The sequence below is a fragment of the Triturus cristatus genome, chromosome 12 (genome assembly GCF_964204655.1).
Source record: "Triturus cristatus chromosome 12, aTriCri1.1, whole genome shotgun sequence".
NCBI classification, from domain to species: domain Eukaryota; kingdom Metazoa; phylum Chordata; class Amphibia; order Caudata; family Salamandridae; genus Triturus; species Triturus cristatus.
The window spans coordinates 83,232,787-83,253,545 of NC_140595.1; the positions used below are offsets into that span (position 1 = coordinate 83,232,787).

The 20,759-nt window shown below is 45.0% G+C and overlaps 1 protein-coding gene across 2 annotated transcripts in view; it reads left to right on the forward strand.

The window, feature by feature from the left end:
• LOC146772647 (SMAD family member 6-like) overlaps positions 1-18,680 on the forward strand; it is a 45,927-nt gene extending 27,247 nt beyond the window's left edge. For both annotated transcript variants that reach the window (XM_085639303.1, XM_085639304.1), the window contains exon 4: positions 11,776-18,680. In XM_085639303.1, the coding sequence (XP_085495429.1) occupies positions 11,776-12,311 (536 nt within the window). In that variant the 3' untranslated portion in view covers positions 12,312-18,680. The remainder of the gene's footprint in view (positions 1-11,775) is intronic.
• The last annotated feature ends 2,079 nt before the right edge of the window (positions 18,681-20,759 follow it).

The window sequence follows — 20,759 nt, forward strand, 5'->3', positions numbered from 1 at the left end:
GATTCAAGATGCTGAAGACCTGAAAATTGAAGGGACAGTGTTCACAGTCAGTTGTCAGTGACTGGTGGGCAGCAAGATGGATGAACACAGATGTCACGTCGATTCAGGTCGTCGATGGTGTTTTGACTCTTCGCTCACGAGGTCCAGGAGGGATCGACGATGACCAGCAGCTGGATTTGGAGTGTCCCACGACGTCTGTAGCTGATGGCGGTGTCGGCAACCGGATTGGAGCCAACAAGCCTTGGTAACTGCAAGTCTCGTATAGACTGAAGAAAGTCGATGGTGCAGACCAGCAAGTTCTGATGGACTCACCCAGCGAGGGTAAGTGAGAGCAGGCCTCGAGCAAACAGGAGAGCCCTTTGAATCGACGAGAAAGTCTTTGGGGGACCCACTAGCCAGCGGGCAAGTGATCGCGAAGACGCCGCCTCAGGAAATGCTTCACAGGAGCCCACGGTCACTCGGGCGGGGTAGGCAGCTGATTTTTGGTGCAAGACCTGCTGGAGGCTTGGGCCACAGATGGTCCAAAGCACAAGTTCGTAGAACGTTGTTTAGGGTTTGCACTCGACAATAGTGCACGGTCCCCGGGTATTGCTGTTCCTCGTCACTCGTGGGGTCCACTCGCCACAGCTCTGCTGGGGACTCACAATGGCCATCGAGGTCAGGAAATCCACTTCCGGGGCAGCAGGGACTTCGAACTCCGGCGGGAGCGGGAAAGTTTGCAGCCGTTGATTAAGGGTTTTTGGTGCCTGCCAAGCAGGGGAGTCACTCCTTGACTCCAAGGGAGATTCTTCTGTCTTCCAAAGGTAGTGGAACATCGAAGGGCCAGGATTCTTCTTTGCAGAGCGTCGTCCAGGGTAATCTGAATTGCATTGGCAATGCTTGCTATCTTATAGCGAAGATAGGGGAGGGACTAGCTCTATGACTACTCCTCTAGGAGGGTCAGGGTAGTGGGTGGTTACACCCACTTCCCTTTGTCCAGTTTCACGCCAGAGCAAGGGCAGGTAGCCCCTGAACCGGTTTGAGCTGGCATATGCACAGAGGAGCCTACTGCTCCTCCAGTGCAGGACTTCAAAGCACTCTAGGAGTGCACCCACCCAGCTCCAATACACTAAATCCTGTCTGGAAGGTGGTGACACCTCAGTGTGACAGGATGCCTTTTGTTGGGCCTCCTCCACTGCGAGTTTCAGTCAGCAGCAGGAGGACAGCCCAGTGTCTTTGCTGGTGGCATACATTTTGTGATGCCAGGGCTCTATAGGATTTCTGTCATTTAGTACAGTGGGTACATGTCATCCCATCTAGAAGGGTGGGCTCATACTCCCACACCAGTTACTGGTGTGGGGGTATGATTCCAAGTTGTTTGACACCAAATATGACATGTTTTGATGCAGTCATTCCAAAGTTAGCATTTACCGCATGGTTATAATGCACTTAAGAGTATATGGTTTAACCGCATCCACAAACAGATATAGAGAATATACTCTGGTAGCTGCAGAGGGGTCCTGCTCATGCAGAGGCACCCCCTCACATAGTAAACCAAGCACCCTGCCCTCAGAATTGATAGGGTCTGCCATAGGGGTGGCTGATAGGTTTCTATGTGTGTGTGTATGGTGAGATATAGAAACCTATACCTCAGTGAGGCGTGCTAACACTACCTCACACAGGCTGCTGTAGCAGGCCTGTGGTGTCAGATTGAGAATGCTTCCCAGGGGTGGCATAATACATGCTGCAGCCCCTGGTAGGCCTGTGAAGTACCAATGCCCTAGGTACCTAAGGTACCATATACTAGGGGCTCATAAGGTACCACAGTATCCAATCACTAGTGCATCTAATATGCACACCAAGTTGTTTAGAGAGAACAGAGAGACTGGGGCCCTGATTAGCAGGGACCCAGCCAAACTAGGCCAGAAACCAGTGTATACATCAGAAAAAAAGTGGGGGCAACATAAGTGCAGATTCTACTCTCCTACAGACTTCTGCTGCGTTTGTGAAGAAAGTCATCCTTTATGGAAGAGGAAACCTCACACACATAATAGTGTCCTGCTTCATCATTGGCATCCTCTTCTCACCCCAGTAGGTAAATACCACCAGGGCGTACTCAACCTCCTTGAAGACTTGAAGGAGGGAGTTCTTGATTAAGTCTAACTGGACAAAGACGGGATCCAGATTTTATAAAAATTGCCTTGGTGTTACCAGGTTATTAACTTTATTCAAAGGGACACAGGGTATCTCTAAAAACAATCTTGAATGGGTATATAGAGGGCAATGGCTCAAACCTGTTCCTCATCTGCCAACATGTTCCTGCCCAATGATGATAGCCAAAACGGTCTGTGGCATTCTTCAGGGCTTGCGGATCCCTTCCGAAGTATCTGTGGCTTCTAACAGTCTCTAGAATTAAATAATAATCAAGATGTAGACTACCTTTAAACCCAGGTGATTCCTACCTGGTTCAAAATCTAGTGTTCAATAGACTTCCTGGACTTAAGGGGATGCCATGTTTGGTTACCTACGTGTACGCCGCTCCTGACCATGTGATAGGTGCTTTGCTATGTAGTAGCTTTCGATACTGCGACATACATCCGATATCAGACTTTATTCCTCTGCTACAGATCTTTCTTGCATATATCTGGGACTATAAATAAAACATGAGGTTACAGTTTTCCTTATTGCCTGGGATTAGGTTATAATTTGCTGAAGTACTTCCCCCATTCCTTGCCACAATTGTTTAATGGAAATGAACTCTGCTGTAGAGAAGGTAAAGAGCAATCAAGTTGGACGAGAACCATAGATAGCTTGGACCTCTCTCTGCTTATTAAACATGTCTTGCAATGGTGGGCTTTGCTGTCTGGAAATGTTTTCTGTATTTAACCTGATGGGGTGAATTCTGCATGGCCTCTGTTTGTTGCAGGTAAAAGCTGGGATTGCAAGACTGAAAGTGCTCCTTGGGAGTTATTTATGGAAATGTTTCACGGCATGTTTTCTATGCTGCTCTGTATGTGCTACCAGGATTATTCGTTCCTAAGTGGTTCCCCAAGATATGGTTCCGTAATGAGCCATAACATTGCAAAATCAATATAGAATTGTTAGCCGCCACGTAATTCTACACCAGTGCTTAATTTGTAAAAAAAAAAAAAGAAGTGCCAGGGCTCTCGTCAGGAGGCCATGGCAGCTTGCACCACACATTGACCCTGCTACGCTGCCAATGATAAAAACAACACACTACTAACCATCACACTCCCACAAGTGTGACAATTCTGACTATTTCAGGCCCCCAAAGCTATGAGAATGGCTTGGGCAACAGGTAATAGTAATTTTTTATGTATATTGAATTAATAATTAACTGCTATTGTGGTCCGCTCCAAATTAGCCAGACAGTGCCACCTTGTGGCAGACTGCCACAAGCGCTGGTGTTGATAATTAAGTGCCAGTGCCGAGCACCGGAAACCACCGGCTCCAATTAAGCACTGTCCCACACAAGCTCACCACAGGATTCACGAGTCCTCACTGTCCTTCTGCACATGCATGCTTCGTGCCATTAGAATAGGGGTACTCCAATACGGCCCCATGACAACCAGCTCTCCAGTTAGATCTAGACACAGCACATGTGATTATGTCCAGCATCCAGCACTCCCGGTCTCACAAATTATGGCAGCTGTGGAATCGTGTTGAGAGGACATCCAGACTTAGGTCTACATGAGCACAACTCTTGTTAATGGCAAGATCACAGCTATAGCCGCCATGCAGCTTAAAGTAACATGGCCTTGGTGGCCACAGCAAACACGTGCACGATTCTTTCACGTTTTGTTCCCTTTAAGATGACATGTTTGGTTCCTAGTTGTATGTCCAGATTGGCTCAGATAATCTGTTTTACAGACACTCTGTGCGGTAAGAAAGCTTTTGGTACTTAATGATGGCTTCCACTCCTGTCACCAGAGGGTTCTTAACTGGCCACCTCTATATGTGTTGCAGATTATAAAAAGTGGTTCTTTAGTGTTGTAGTGCCATAGAACTTGCAAGTAAAATGAAGTAAGCCAATTTAGGTATGTTTTGTTGTCATATTACAGCCCTACACATAGAGCACTAGCATTTGTTGAACCTGCATGGGTTGTGAAGTGGGGCTTTATGCATGTGTTTTTTCACACGTTTTTCAGTACATTGCATCCTGAGGAGGCCCTGACCAATTACGGGCCGAAACACGTTGACCATTATAACAAGAGTAGTCCCCACTTACATAGATGAATCTTTGCGCTTTGTCCCTTTTATATAAAAAAAAAGGTGGACTGCAATGCAAGCAAGCAGTCTTTGGCTCTGCCAGGTACATAACTTTTAGGTGTATTCCACGCATGAAATGCTCATGGGAACACCACCAGAATAGAATACAAGGAGTATATCAATCAGACTGTAAAGAAAAGTTTATGTAATTAAGATTTTTGTGGTAATTACATAATAAATGTTGTGAATGAAATGCACTTTTTTCTATATGTGGGTAATGCAATATACAAAAAAAAGGCTTATTGAATAGGTTTGCCCAACTTTAGTCAGCTTCGTATGTCCAATAGTGATATTATTGTTGAACCAGTTTAAGATTTTGAAGGATTACCAGTCTATAGGGAACTGCTTTGTTTGTTTAATTGTATAGCCCATATTCCATTAGAGTGCTGTTGTCAGGCTTCTCGCAACAAATATTTTTCTGGGTATCGGCACCCTTGCATGCCGTTCCTCAGGCCCCACTTTCCATGTTGGTACATCTACCACTGCACATGTGATGGATGCACTCGGTTACAGAGGATAGGAGGCTCTGGGTGACTGAGCCATATGCTGGGTGGTTTCCTACTGAGCCGATCTTATATATCATGAATACCCCCATCATTGTGTGTGCAGAGTTGCTTGTCTGCGTAGATGTTTAGTGGCAACCCCTGCACCGCCTCCACATTTTCATGCCGTTCCTTTGGTAAACAGCAGCCCTGGGCTGTTATTTACTGTGCTGACCGCTGACAAGTAGGAGGATGTAAGACAAACAGGAAGGACTGTGAAACCTTGAGGGACCTTGGGCTGAGCCCTTCACACTGCCCTGCACACTAAACAAGAGCCCTACTGAGGTGCTTGTGAAGGAGCATAATGTATTGGCACAGGCACTGGGATTAAGAATCTGTAGCAAAATAGTTCCTGCCCAACATAGTTTTACCTTCATTGACACTACGAAGGGATGTGAACGCATACAGTGAAGAGGCTGTGAACCAGCAGAGGAGCTCCCTGGACTGCAGGACACTGCCCCAATGTCTTTGTGTTAGCTTAAAGAAGTTACTGGCTAGTCCAGGGACTGGTGAAAACCTCTTGTTAAAGTAAAAAAGTAGTTTGACCAATTTTACAATTTACTAAAGACAATATATGGAATTTTGGGACTTTTTAAATCACTTTTCCAATGGTAGGTAGGGTGTAAGAATTTAGATATTTCACAAAGCTGCATTGTAAATAATGGGCTTGACTTTCGGTATTCGCAAAGGTGAGTTAAGAGTAGTATCTTTGCGCCTGCATTCGGGCGGAATCTTCTTCCGCTCTGAGTGCAGAGATTACACTCTGGGCGTGGATTGGAATCTCCACACTCGGGTCGGATCTACGCCCCGAGTGCCGAGATTTGGGCGCGAGTGCAGACATAAAGATACTACTCATAACTCACCTTTGTGACCACCAAAAGTCGTAAACTTAGACTTTTGGTCTAAGTTTACCTTTGTGAATCGGGCCCAGTAAATGAGACCACAGTGTCGAGGCATCATCTGTGGTGGATATTGTTATATACCATTGATGTCCCAACAGTATATTATTCTTTTAGGATAACCTGGGTACTCCCTATGTGCACTCGATTCTCCAAGATGAGTGACCACGAACAGTAAAAGCTAACTCCAGGAAGTTGTAAATGGATTGCAACTCACGGTAATCACACCTCATACCCTCAATGTCTGATCAGATTTATGTCGCTTGAAGAGATTAGTGGCCTAATTTAGAGGCGCATGGTACAGAACAAAACCCTAAGACATGTTCTACGCAGTGCTTAATTTGTGCCAGTGTTTTCCGGTGCTTGGCACCAGCACTTAATTGTAAACACTGGGCCCTAATAATGAGAATCCACCACATGGTGGCGCTCTGTGAGTAATTTATAAACCCAGTTCATTAGTGGAGCATTTACTTGTTTAATTTGTCTTTAAAAGAAATATAAAACGTGGAAGTTTAAAGTGGCACTTGGGTTGCACCAACTGTAGTTGCCCCATGAGAAATAAGTTGAGCCCTGGGACTTAATTTTTTGTAAATTAAGCACTGGTTCTACGATTCGTACACCTCCCCGCCTCATTGTTCTCGTTTTTAATATCCTTAGCTTTGGCATCAAGGCGGCCCTCGGTCAAGCCTCAGATTGCACTTTTGGTCCCTGGGACAATGTGAAACCACGTGACATCGTGAACCCTATAATGAAACATGTTATGCAAATAAATATATGTGGCTATCATATGATGTATACGTTTGTTTGTGTAACATATTTTGTTACAGGGGTTACAGGCATAGGGGCGCATTTCCATCCTGTGAAAGGCTCTGTGTAAAATGTCTAATTCCCACTAAGCTGAATAGGTAGATTTTCATAAAATTACATATTTATTTGGTGCTGAAAATAGAGGTGTAGGATAATTCAAATCACTGAATTGTACCAGCTGTTCTACAAACCCTTTAGTCAAATATTCAATTTAATGTCCTGATTTTCAAAGGGTATTCTGCGGAGTATACTTGGATAGTTCGGACCTGCTTTGCTCTACCTTTTATGCATGCGCCATGAACCTTGCACTGCAGCTGAACAATTTGTATGTGGGACATCAGCTGTAAAGCGCACAGATACCACTGGATATGCAGCCCATGCAGTGACATAGCTAGACCTTTTGCCGCCCATGGCGGTCCCTGCGTTTGCTGCCCCGCTACAGCCGCAGGTAAGAACGGGGGGTGGGAGAGGCCGCCGCCCTCAAAACTCGTGCCGTCCGGGGCAGAACGCCCACCTCTTGCTACGCCACTGAGTTCAGGTGCAAGAAAGCCCTGCCATATTTGCATGATTATTGATAAGTAAATGGTTCCCATTTAGTTTTATGCCCCGTAAATTTCTCATGTGAGAATATCCTTAATCGGGCATTGACAAACGCACAATTCCAGGATGTAAATAGATAAATACAGCTCTGATATTCAATAAATGGGTGAAATGCTAGCCATGAAAACACCAAGGTCATGTGACCGAAGAGTCAAAGAACTATGATGTTTAGACAGAATATTGGAAACAAATTTGTTTAGAAAAATATCATATCAAGAATATCTGGGACAAAAATTTTGTGACAGTAAGTTTCTATAGGTAGGTAAAATGTTACTATGTATAAGTCCACATATATGTACCTTGACAATATATATATCTTCAAGATATGTCGATGTGGAGTTAAGACTAGTGAATCTATACTTACCTATTTGCACTCACCTTCTCGATATTCGACGCCTCGATATTTTTGACACCATATTCTGTCCACACAATATTTTTGTTTCCGATATTCAGTCAGAGATCCAGAGCTACAGGGATGGAATGGACACTCTTCATTACCACGACTGTTTAGCCACTATGAGTAATGTAAGCAGACAGAAGGAGCTCGGGCAGCTTCATCGCTGACGGCGGTGGCAGCCGGTGAGCACTGGCACGCATCTTTGCGGATCAGGACATATTTTCACCATCGGAGATTGGTCCAGAGCAAGAGGGAGAAAAGACGAAAGGGAAGAAAGACGGAGGAAGATATGAAAACAGTAACAAAGGAGAAAGAAGGGATGAAAGAGAACTGCAAGAGTGAAATATATATTGAGTGTAGGGTGGTGGAAGACCTAAGCATGAGGTAGAATCTACACTAGGTAATAGCGGCATTCGGCATATTCGGCATCTGGCAGCGGGCTATAAGAACAACCTTTGGTGTCTGCACGTATTTACTATTCAGGAACTGAGTGGCGGGCCTCCTATAGCAGTCACTCTTGTTTTTGCTAAGAAGGAGAGGCGGTAGGGACTGTGCTTTAGAGATGCCCCCTGGGACTGCTATTGCACATTATAAGTATTGCTTCATTCATTCATTACTCAGTGGCGATTGGGCATTGACCGAGGACTTAGGGAATCGGACGCTGGCACTTTAGTGGCATCTAATAACCTTCCTCCATAGTGGATTGACACACGTCTTAGTGGAGGCATAAAACAATTTAGGGAAATCCAGTCGCCAATCTGTGTTTGGCATCTCCTAGGCGAGGTGGATTTTGGTGCTGCACTGACACTCAGTGGCCAGTTACAGCATGGCACTCGATGTCCTAGAGGGCACAGGAAACAGTGATGTAGTGACACCAAGTGGTCAATCCCAGTATGCCGCTGGCTGAGACCCTGAATGAAGTTGACAGAAACAGGTGCAGCAAATATACACTGTGGCAAGCAAGAGGCTGATATCGAATCAGGTGCTGCCGGGTACATATGTGGCACGGTGCTACTTGGTGACAATTCACAACATGGCATCAACTGAGATCTTATGGAAGAAGGTGCTGGTGCCGCAGTGACCCCCACAGGCCAGTCCCAGTATAGAGATAAGATCCTGGAGGAGGCAGGTACAGCTGAAGCCGTGACATGGGTAGCAAACCCCAATATGATATTGGCGAAGCCTGCACGGGAACACAAAGATGAGAGGTGGAAAGCTTGCTAAAGTCTCAGCCACTAGAAATTGAGCAGGAAAGCATTCCAGACTTTATTTTTTTGCCCACTATTCCACTTCAGAGAGAGACCAGCCATATGCAAATTAGCCTTGGCCCTGTTCCATTAGGAATGATCCAGTCCAAACTAATATGTCAGCTCCCCTCTGAACGTGCTACCCCAGACCGGTTCTGATCCTGGGGAGAACCAACATCCACCCCTGAAGTAGTGAACCTAAGTGCAGGGCCACTGGAATTATGCAGCGGGAGGACCAAATTATGTGTCAGAGTTTTACTAAATTATGTGGCAAGAAAATAATGCGGCGTTATGCAGCACAGTTTGTGATAGATTTACTTCATTATTTTGTCATTTTTACACATGGTAATGTTGCCTGGGCACAGATTTCACCCCGTTAGTACCAGTTTACCACCAAATACAGCAATAAGCAACTGAAAAATGACCAGTCAACTGTTGCAAATGGCCTTCCATAGCACATGAATATACAGCATTTTTAGTAACCCTTGATGCGGTTGAGCTAGGACCATTCTTTTTAGTAAAATCTGCAGATTATTTAGGCAGACGATAAACTGTGTTGCAAAGGTAGCAAATCAATAATTGTGCGGAAAACGCCGGGGCCGCAGAATCCCATGATTCAAGGGGCCTTGCCTAAGTGCAAGTCACAATTTTGCCCTGGCCGAATTACTGGGTGCAGGAAGTTCATGTTGGTATGGCAGCGCTACCCATAGCGAGTAATGCACTGGTTTAGTTCCTGGATGTTGTCGGCAGACACTGGTGCAACAGAGACACCCAGCGGATAGACACGGTATCACACTAGCTGTGGCCACGGAGGAGGAGGGCGATCCCTATGTGACACTGATGCACGCACAGTTCAGCACGTTGACTGAGTGGGTTTCTATGGACGCTGCCTCTTTAAATATTTAGTATAAGTACGCACGGGCTCCCGCAGTCAGGAAATAACAAGCAGGCAGAGGAAAAACGCCGGTGGCCCTCGGCTTCCGCTCCCTAAAAACAATCAAGGGGCGGGTGACGGGGTTTTCCCTGGCTCCCTCAAGCAAGGCTATTTTAGGACGAGTCCGACCCTTCTGTGGGGAGGAAACGCAATTCAGGGGAACGTGATGTGGTGACGCACGCCTTCTGAGCTCTGCCCAAGCTTACTGCCCACCAAACCAGCCCTTAATCGTCGCCTCTGCGCAGCTGCATCGCTGGTCGGACCCTCGATCATCTCTAATGGCATACTGTCTCCCTCCCACTTATGCCTGGCTGGTCATCGAAGATGGTCCAGGGCATAAGGGTTCAATGCTCCCCCGCCACGTTTGACCCTCAGCAGAGTCTTTAAGATCTAGCTCTTCCAGGCCAGAGTTTTGCTTTTCATTCTGGGGCATGCCGTATTAAATTTCTAATGGAATAGTTAGACTACAAGTCCCAGAATGCAAATGTAATACCTAGAATGGATGAAGAACTCACGCGTGGACCTTGGAAACTTCCGAGCACTGTTCGATTGCTCACTTGGGACAGCCGCTTCCCTTCTTCCCGCATGTCCAGCCCGCCCCCTCCCCTTTAGCCCTTCCCCATGGCTCCCATCATGTCTGTTTGGGCCTGGGCGGTGGGCCTGGGACCCGCTGCTTCTCCTGACTCCTTACTAGGGACGGGCCTGGCCCAGGCTCAGCAGGAAGGGAGCCTTCCGGAACCGGCACCAAACATAGCCGCTCTGTCTGGGAGGCACAAAGGAGCAGTCCCTGCCAAGACCCTGGCGCCCCCAGCGCATACCATCCGCTCCCAGAACGGCTGTCTCCAGCCCTCCGCCGCCCGGCTCTCTCCCTCCTTAATGGCTCTCGTTTCCTTCTTGCTGCTCCTTTCTTTCATCCTGCTCATTATGTTTCATTCTGCCCTCCTCTTTGCTCTTTTTTTTGATTCACTTATTGTCTTTTTATTCTATATTTCGCTCATCTACGTGCCCCACTGCCTAGTCCCACATTTTAGCTCTCTTTTCGATTCTTGGTCTTCAGTGTTTTTTTTTTTTTTTAACATGTTTGCATCTATCCCGCCCCCCCCCCCCACCCCCTATGTCTCTTGTCTTCTTTCATTTCACGCCCCCAATCTTCTTCTCTTACCTCCACTCTATGGAATGAAATGTATTTTTTTGTGTTTCCTTTCCATACCTGTTTCCCTCTTTCTCTCTATCTCGTTATCTCTTCCCTCTCTTTTTGTCAGTCCTTTTCCTCTCTCTCATCTACCTCTCTCCTCTTCTCTCTCATCCATCATGTATGTCTACTGTCACTCCTGCCCCCTCCCACTCTGTCTTACTCGCTCATCTTCTCTCTCCACCACGCACACTCCACCTCTCCACTCCTCAGTTTAGAAAGTATCTTAATGTAAGTGACAGTACCTGGGATGGGCACATTCTGCGGCAAAGGAACGCTCACTGGCATGTTCTAGGGCATATTAGATGGAGGTGTTATGTGGCATAGTGTTAGATAGTATATATTCTAAAAGCATCCATTTCCTTTGATTTGCAGATCTGGTGCCATGTTAATTTTGGGGCCATCTTCTGTGTGATGAGCATATTCTGTTTCTCAGTAAATATAAGTTGTATGTTTTACGGGAACGTGATTTTATGGCATATTTTGTGGTACACTACCACATGAAATATTTTCCAGTAAATTTGTTGAACATTTTCAATGTGTCCGCTCGTGACCCAGACACAGTTGTGCACTAATAAAATCAGAATAGATTGAAATCTGTCATCTGGGATCATTCATTGATTTTGTAAGTGCTTTCCCCGCTCCCAGAAAATTCCTCGTCCAATCTCCTTTCGATCAGAACAAAATTCATAACTGATTCGAAAAACCGTGCCAGTGAAAATGCCATCTGCGACTCGCCTACCATGTGACTGGAGGCTCGTGCACTGTTGGCCTTTCAGAGACACTGGTCTGTGTCCAGGAATGTCATCATTTCCTAGTATGCAATGTTTGTGTAATGCAATGTTGCTGAGATTTCTCGATGCTCACTTCTCTCTTTTGTTTTCCCAGACACAACGATCTCCAGAAATACAATAAACGATGGCTACTGGTGCAAGCTTGCCTACTGGGAACACCGTGCCCGTGTTGGCTGCCTCTATGCTGTCCACGAGCCGTCCGTCCAGATCTTCAGCGACCTGCCGAAGGGCAATGGCTTCTGCCTAGGCCATCTTGGTATTGGGGCACGCAGCGATGCGGTGCGCAGGACCCGGGGAAAAATCGGTCAGGGCCTGCTACTGAGTCAGGAGCAAGATGGCGTCTGGGCCTACAACCGCAGTGAACACCCCATCTTCGTCAATGCCCCCACACTAACGACGAACAGCCAACGCAACCTGGCGGTGCACAAGGTGCCGCCCGGCTACTCCATGAAGGTCTTCGACGCCGATAGATCGCCCGCACAACGCAGTCCCTTCAGTCCAGGAGAAGGGCCCTGTGACCCTGACAGCGCCCGCATCAGCTTTGCCAAAGGTTGGGGGCCGCGCTACTCAAGGCAGTTTATCACCTCCTGTCCCTGCTGGCTGGAGATCTTACTAAACAAACCTGGTTGAGGGAGAATCCACTGTAGAGGCGGCCAACCAAGAGTAATCTACTTGCCTCCTGCAGGAAATCATGTCTGGTTACACCCACTCCAGGGCATGGATCTAACCATTCTATAAACAACTAGTTACATAAACCACTACGTCTCCGTGACCCCTAGAAAGCGAACACAAGCAATTTCATTACAAGCTCTATAATTAGACCCGTAGTTATTTGTCCAGTTGTCAACTCTACAGCCATTCCACTGCCAATTCTGCTAAGATGTCAGCCATGACATTACACTCTCTTCTTGACTTGAGTACCAGCCATTCCATCTTCAATTCTCCAGATCACCTACGCGTCATCCCATGGCACACTTTACAAAGAGGGCACCAGTTATTTCCTTCGCAGCTCTACAAATTGTATCGTAGTTGCCCATTCCATTGCTAGGTCTACAAATTGAAACCTGCTCATCCCATTCCCTAACCTGGTAATCTGATACCTTTTATTTGATTGTCCTATCCAATCATTCCATCATTTACTTAGACTCTGGTGATTCCATTGCCGAGTCTACAAAACGGAGCTCTGGATTTCATCGCAGTTCTAGAAAATGGACCTCATTCATTCCCATACCCACTCTGTAAATTACAACATAGCATTCCTTGGCCCGCTCTGCACACGGAATCCCCGTCACTGCTTCACGACCTCGACAAGCTGAATGCCAAAAGTGTCCCGAATTGACCCATCAAATTGAACCACGGTCATTCGGTGACCTACTCCGCAAATGAAATTACCAGTTGCTGCATCGTCACCTCTACTTGCCGAACCCCAAAACTTTTTATGACTTCTCTCTGCACATCAGGCCATGGTATTAGGACCCCTTTCTCTATTTTAAGGCCAGGACTTTAAGGAGGATGAGAAAGGCAAAGGGTCTCTAAAAGGGGCGTGGCCAAATAAGTTCAGCTATGAATCCATGGAAGGAGGCATGGCCTGTGTGATTAAGTGCATAGCATAATCATGTGAACTTAAATCATGTGCTTCACACAGTGTGTCAGCTAACTAGCATTGGAGTGCCTCTCTGCGAGCTTTCAGTTATTGCTTCCAGACATATCATACAATAAGGGACATGTGCCTAAAACGAGCCAGGCCTATTGGCTTTGCCAATGTTTGTTAGCAATATCAGATAAATGAGTAACAATGATGATCTTGTTGTGAATAATCACAATTACAATCGGCACTTGGCACCATTTTTCTGTGTGCTCTGCAGTGATGTCAAGGGTTGGATGACCATGCATTCTGAACACCTTTTCGACCCACTGACGCGCACTGTGGGAACCTTGCACTGTCTTCAGCCTCAACGACCGAGTTCTCAAACGTAGCCTGTTATAAACACCCACCCACTACCTGGACTCACACAGGCACTTAGAGGCTACCTAGTTCACAGTCCCCGTAAAACAAGATGACAACGCTGCGTTAAAAAAGCTACAGAAAAGCAAGATCCTGCAAAAAGTAAATAGCCATATGGAAATACATTAAGTAAAACATTTGGTAGGTAAACAGGAGCTTCCATCCCTGATGTGGATTGCCTTAAAGGTTTTTACAGCAACTGAGATATTGAAGTTGAGAAATCAATCCGTGTTTTTGCCCTGTAATGAACAGCAATATGTGCCCAAAAGGGACACTTTCAAAGTCAGTTTTAAAATACTGTTGGCTCTGAGACCCAAAAGGACACATCCCACTTAAAGCCCTGTGTAAGCGGAATCGCCAAGATTCTATTTGCTCTCAAATAAGACCGCGGTCATTTTTTTTCCCAGCCTGGAAATTGGATCACACTTATTCCAGGGCGCGCTCTACAAATCGGACACTGGTTTGATGATTGCGGACTATGGAAATTGGACAAGTTACTTTCCCTGCACCACTTACAAGCCGGACACCAGCCAACGCCCGTGTGTATCCCATGCTGATAGTACAGCTGCTTCAGACTGTTTCCTTCAAAGCCTGTCGGGCCATGGTCCTGGACGTTTTTGGAAAGAAGTGGAAAGCGCAGGGATTGAACAGTACAGTTAACTATTTTGGAATTTGTATAACGTAATGCTACTATTGTGGGCGATATTTCTTTTTAGAGTGGTAAATGCCGCCACAGTGAGCATTTTGGGAGTATATTGCTTTTCCAGAAAAACAAAATGGAAGTCTGTTGTGAGGTGCCCAGTGTATGCAACTGAAGTATACTCTCAACTTTGAGATTAAAATAGAAGCCTCTGTCGCCAGTGGGATTTTTGTGAGTCCTAATCTATCAACGACAGCAAAGCAATAGATCCGGAGAGACATCGAAAGTGGGAAAAATGGACGTCTGAAAGATTAGAATATTTTAGAGTCTCCAAATCTTGAAGCCATAATTCATACTATTACAATCTAGGAAAATGTCCTTGGTTCATATGTTTAAGGCTATTATTTCTCTTTTCTTGCATTTAAAAATGTCGATGCACCTTTGGCTCGGAAGGGGATAGAAGGCAGGCTTGTCAGAAGCTTCAGGTCACTAATGAAGTGCAGGGCCATTTCCCGGTTTTATTACACATATTAAGTAGTGTCAGCAAGGGACCCTAATAAGAGAGGCCCCTGGGGAAAATAACCTGAGCAGTGCCCTCCTCTGTGAGGGTCGTGATCAGGTGGGTATGTCAGTATCTCAGAATCGGGCGCCCTATTAGAATGGCACCAATGTGAGGCAGTCTTGGTTAAGGTGTATTACTATTGATTACCACTAGGCGGCAGTAGTGCCACACGTATGCCCATTAAGAAGGCTAAACAAATGCTTTTTGTGAATTCTCATAACTGCGTTATTATCAGGAAATAAACTTGGCCACTAGAAGTATACGATTGTGCAGCTGTGGCGTTTTTCTCATTATTATCTATTTGTCGCATTTGCCACATAATTCATCATTTGCTACATAATCTGCAGATTTTAACAAAAAAATTGTTTTTGGCTCAATTAGTTCAAAACTTACTAAAAACACACTGACATGGTGCAGTGCAAGGCCATTCGTAAGGGTTGACTGGTCACCTTTCTGGTGTTTATTGCTACATATGGGTGTTAAACTGGTACTAATGAGGTGTAACCAATGCACAGACAATGTTAACAAGCTTAGGAAATGAAAAACTAATGAAGTAATATTATCACAAAATGTGCTGTATTACGCATCATAATTTGCCCTTTCTTTATGCATAATTTACTCAACCATGCCTCTTAATTTGGCCCAATTCTGCCTCATAATTCCAGTGGCCATGGATATAAGCAGAGCCGTAGCTTTCGGCATCCAGTGCTCCTTTTGCTTGCATCAGTATGCAACCTACAGGACACACCTTCGAATTCGGCCGTAAACGACTACTATTGAGTTGTTTTTATATGGAAACCTCACATGCAAATCAGCTTGTGGTGTGCGTTGCCTACATTGACTCCATTCAATATCACCATCTTAACCAATCCGAGCTACGGAAACAACACTGCCATTCTAACAATAAAAACTTTGCGGAAAAAATAAAGTTCAGCTAGGGATTTAAATAATTTGGTCAAATGATCTGGAAAAAGCTATGTTTTCGCGTTTATAGGATGACATAATTATTGCTGTTATTAAGAAATGGGCTGTTGCAAGAATCACAAGTGTGTTAAAATGATTCCTTAAGTGCCTGAGGACTGGACCCTTTGGAAAACATATTTTTGCCTTACCAAAGATAGTTTATAATATTGTTACATTGTATATCTATAATCATATTTTAATATATTCAGAGCACGAGACTCGCATGCTAGTTGTTTATTACACAATGAATTTATTGTATTTGCCTGGGATTTCAAACGCAAAGGCATTAGAAAGCATGTTTTAAATTTAAAGCTATTACTGAGTTTATATATACTGAAATTTTATTTATGCGTATTTAAAGTATATTACTGGAAAGAAAAACTTGAGGGGAAATGGCATGGTGGGTTTAGAAAAGTGTCGAAAAAAGGATGTAGACAAGAAGCTGGAAATAAAGTATGTGAGGAAGAATAGACTGAGTAAGAGAGGAACATGTGAAAGACACATGTCGCAGTCAGTGAGAAAAAGAGACAATATCAGGATAACTGAGAAAGCTTCGGCTGATCAAAGTGCACAGGACAGAAGGCGAGAGAGAGGGATGGTGTAATGGAGTCGTAGATAAAATGAGAGAGAAAGAGAGGAGTTAGATTGTGAGAGGGGCATGAGAGAGAGATTGAGTGGGCAGTGAGCATGGAAGGGCTAGGCGGTTAAAGAGAAACACTGCGCACTAGATATTCAGAGGAAGAAAGAGTAAGAGAGGTGCACAAGATTGAGAAAAAGAGAAAGGTAGAAATATAGAGAGACTGGGCGAAAAAGAGCCATGAAGAAAGAGAGGGAGAAAGGGGAAAAGGGGGGATGTGGGATCAAAAAAGGAAGAGTAAAAGAAAGTTAATGCAACATAAATTAAATATTGGAAAGAGCAGGAGAAAGCTAGAGAGAAAAAAACAGTGAAAGAGGGAGAGAAGGCCAAACTTTTTTAAAAAAAGAGAAAAGAACGAGATAGAGCAAGATAAAAGAGAACTGGAGAGAGAGAAGGACTTGGGGCCACATATATCAACATTTGGAATAGCTATTATGTAATTGCGATTTTCAGCAAATTGCAATTAGGTAATTGCTTTTCCAAATGTATAAAACTCCAAGAGATTCATTTAGTGATTCGTAGGGGCTCGCAAATCGACCTACCTCATTAATCTCAATGAGGGAAGTCGCACTTTGCGACCCCCTCGGAATCGCTAAAATCACGGGAATGGTGCATTCTGGGGTCAGTAGACCACCATGTCCATGATTGCTTGTAAATAAAGCAATCATTTTTTTTTTAAATGCAGCCCGTCTTCCTTAAAGGAAAACGGGTTGCGTTTAAAAAACAAAAATTAAAAGTTTTCGTTTAATTTTGTAAGAGCAGGCAGTGGTCCGTGGGACCACTGCCTGCTCTTACAAAACGTTTTTGCCACCATTCCCAAGGGGGAAGGGGTCCCTTCACATTTGTGAATGGGTTACCACCAACTTGAAGTTGGTGGTAAATTGCAAATGTTTTGCGACCGCATTCATGGTCCCAAAACATTAATACATACCACTGCGATTCGTTATTTGGAAGGGACACCCTAAACACGCCCCTTCCAAATACTGAATAGGTAACCCATTTTGCGATTTGGTAACAGGTCACTGAATCGCAAAATAGGGTTTGATACATGTAAAAAGCCTTTTTTGCGTTTGTAAATGCGGCCTATTTGCGAAGGCAATATTGGTTGATACATGTGGCCCTTAATGAATAAAAAAGAGCAAACAAATAATTAAGGGAAGCAAGCAAAAGTGAAAGGAAGATTGAGAAGATATCATAAAAGCAAAACTGTAGAAAGGAGACAAAAAACAAAAAGAATTAGCAAGGGGACATAGAAAAAAGTGTGGCATAAAACAGAATGCTTTGGAATGAAGAAGAAAAGAGATATGGGTGAGAAAAGATAACGAGGTAGAGAAAGGAAAGGAAGAAGCATGGGAAAATACAAGTGAAATGCAAATTGACGCAAACAGGAGAAGACAAAGGAGAAAGTGAATGATTAAAAAGGACTTCTAAGCTTTCTATGGTTTGCACAAGCAAGGAAAAATATGATTTGAAGGAGTACAAGACAGAGAAGCGTTTATTGCGTACTTGTATCGGACTTGACCCTTCTTAAAGTTTTCACTGTTTATACTTAAGAAGAATTGGGGTACTTACGGTCAAATTTATGATTGTTACCATCTTCATAGAGGTGACTTTAGGTGTCATTTAGTGAGATTTACGATTAAACTGACACTAGGGAAGGCTCTCCCTGACGACCACGGATACTGAAGTAGTCTGAGTTCACAAGATGGAACCACGGCACGACTGAAGAGTCGCAGCAGTGATTAATGTAGCCAGTGGTGGCACTGGCACTCATTGTTGGGCACCGGGGGTCCTTTTTTATCACCAGACTCTGAGCAAGTGAGCAAAAAGGTAGAAAAGGAAAAAAGATGGAGGTGGAGAAGATAGGAAAAAAGTGACAATTGGGGAAAGCAGGGACGAAAAAGAATCCAAAAGAAGGAGATAAAGAGATAGGACGTGCAGGGCAGTGGAAGAAAGAATCTCAAGGTGGAATCAAGACTAGGTAACTGTGGTATTCGGCAACCTCTACTTTCGGTAGTGGTACTAGCGGGCTCTGGAAAGAACCTTTGTGCCCTGGATGTTACTTTTGGCAAAGTTAGCATCAAGTTAAACCCATGAGGCTAAGACATAGATTTGAAAGGATCCCAATTAGGCATGCTTGTGCTACACAAGTACACCTTCTCTGTGCAAATAAAGTTTTTTTCTCCCTTGAACCCGACTCTCGTTGTGTCTTATGTCATGAATTGTTTATATAGCAGATCATTCATCAATTTATTTTCCTCTTGGCGCTTCATATGGCAGTCTTTGGCCTGCGGTTGTGTTTCCACAATGTAGAGTCTTGAGGGCAAGGATTGTTTGAACTGCCCGTGCTCAGAGTGTGTGAAATCATCTGGTTCAGAGGAATATATACGTTTACAATGCATGCTTTACATCGCATGCCATTACAACGCGGTTGTTACAGAAACCGCGTTGTTACAACGAAACCCATTACATCGCAAGTCATTTCAACGACTTGCTGTGGGGGCGCGCTGGACTTAGGAATAGTATAATTTACTATTGCTACTTCAGTTTGTGCAACAGCAGGAAAGGTGTTGGATTGTAAATCCAACACCTTCTGGCCCCTACAGCAAGTTGTTATAACGACTTGCGATGCAATGGTTCGCGTTGTGCGCGGTTGTTGTAACGACCGCGTTGTAATGGCATGCGATGTAAAGCATGCGATCTAAAGGCTGTTTCCCGGTTCAGAGGGTATTGGCCACCACTTCAGTGGCACCACCCAGAGGACCATCCAGCCTTCAGCGTAAGGCATGTATAAGTGGTTTATGTTACAGGTTGTTTCTGTTGGGTGTTTCCATGTAGGACTTTAGGTCAGCCAGCCCTTTGCCTAACTTATGTCAACTATGGTAGTGTCCTCCTTTAAGTCCAGATGAATGTTTCTGTAACCAAGCTTGTGTACAGTCTAAGGCTGTGTATGTTGCAACAGCCACAGTCCCATGTCTCTTGTGTCTGGTAATCTCCTGTGGGCTTTCACTCTGCGGAAACTCTCCCTTCTCCTGTGTTCCTGAACCATGAGTCTCACTATCCCGGTGTTTGTGACACTTTGCCAGGGCCAGACTGGCCATACCGGGCATTGGGTGTTTCGCCAGGAGGCTGGAAGGGAGGGGGCCGGTTTAGCAGCGATGGGGGCCAGTTTTGTTACTGGGGGCCAGTTTTGCAGCGGTGCTGCAGTATCGGCCCCCAGTAACAATAGCAGCAAGCCAGCCTTTCCAGCCTCCCGGGGCCAGGCCGTGCTTCCCCAAGGTCAGGTCAGAGAAAATTGCAATGGCTGCTATTTTTTTATTTATTTTATAAAAAAAAATATTATTGAGGGTTTAAATCATCCAAACACATTACAGTAATACAATTACGTCAGAATTCCCAATACAGTGCAGCCTTGCAGAACAATCCTACAGTATATGCAATGGCTGCTATGGGTTCCCAGTCCGGCTCTGCTCTTTGCTTTTAAAGACCACGGTCACCAGCTGCCTCTCCTAGTTCTTCGTTTCACAGTCGGCTGAGATTCCCCGTCTTCTCTCCCCATGTTTCAGATTCACTGACCCTATCCAAGGTTATCTCCAGATATTTTATGTCCTTGGTCTTTCCCGCTAAGATTGACTGCATTTGTAAGTGGTACCCACCACTTCTTCAAGTAGACATAAATATATTTCATTGCAGAGGCACAGTCTGATGTTAGCCATGATTCTTGGGCCATGTCCATGGTGAAAACTAGTCTCTGTGCCTGGAAGCCCCTTCCGCCGACTTCGGTGCCACATTCACAGCGCAACCGAACCCTATGACTCCTCTTTCCATATGTCCACCTTCATGCCTAAAAGTTAACTCACCGGCTCTGCCTCTTACACCCTGCAAACTTTCTGGATGTCAAGTGTGAGGGGACAGGAACAGCCTAGGGCTGAAATTGAGATATGGACTTTGGAAGTAGTGTAGGAAAGAGCAACAACCAACAGGACGACAGTTCTCAATCGCAGCAGGCACCCTCCGCAGAAACTGACCGCGCCATTGGCTAGCACCCTACCGCAACGCTGTGAACACCTACAAACCTTATTCCAATCAGAGGACAATTTATAAACCTCCAATGATGTTGTAGCCTGGCCAAGCGAGTGTGGACAGGACCTGCGAATGGAGCAGATGTACCCCCGGTGGTTACAGGAAGGGTAGGGGGCTGAAAGGAATAGGTGTAAGAAAGGCTTTGTATCTGAAGTTGGGGTGCAAGTGATGTGAATAATCGGTTATTG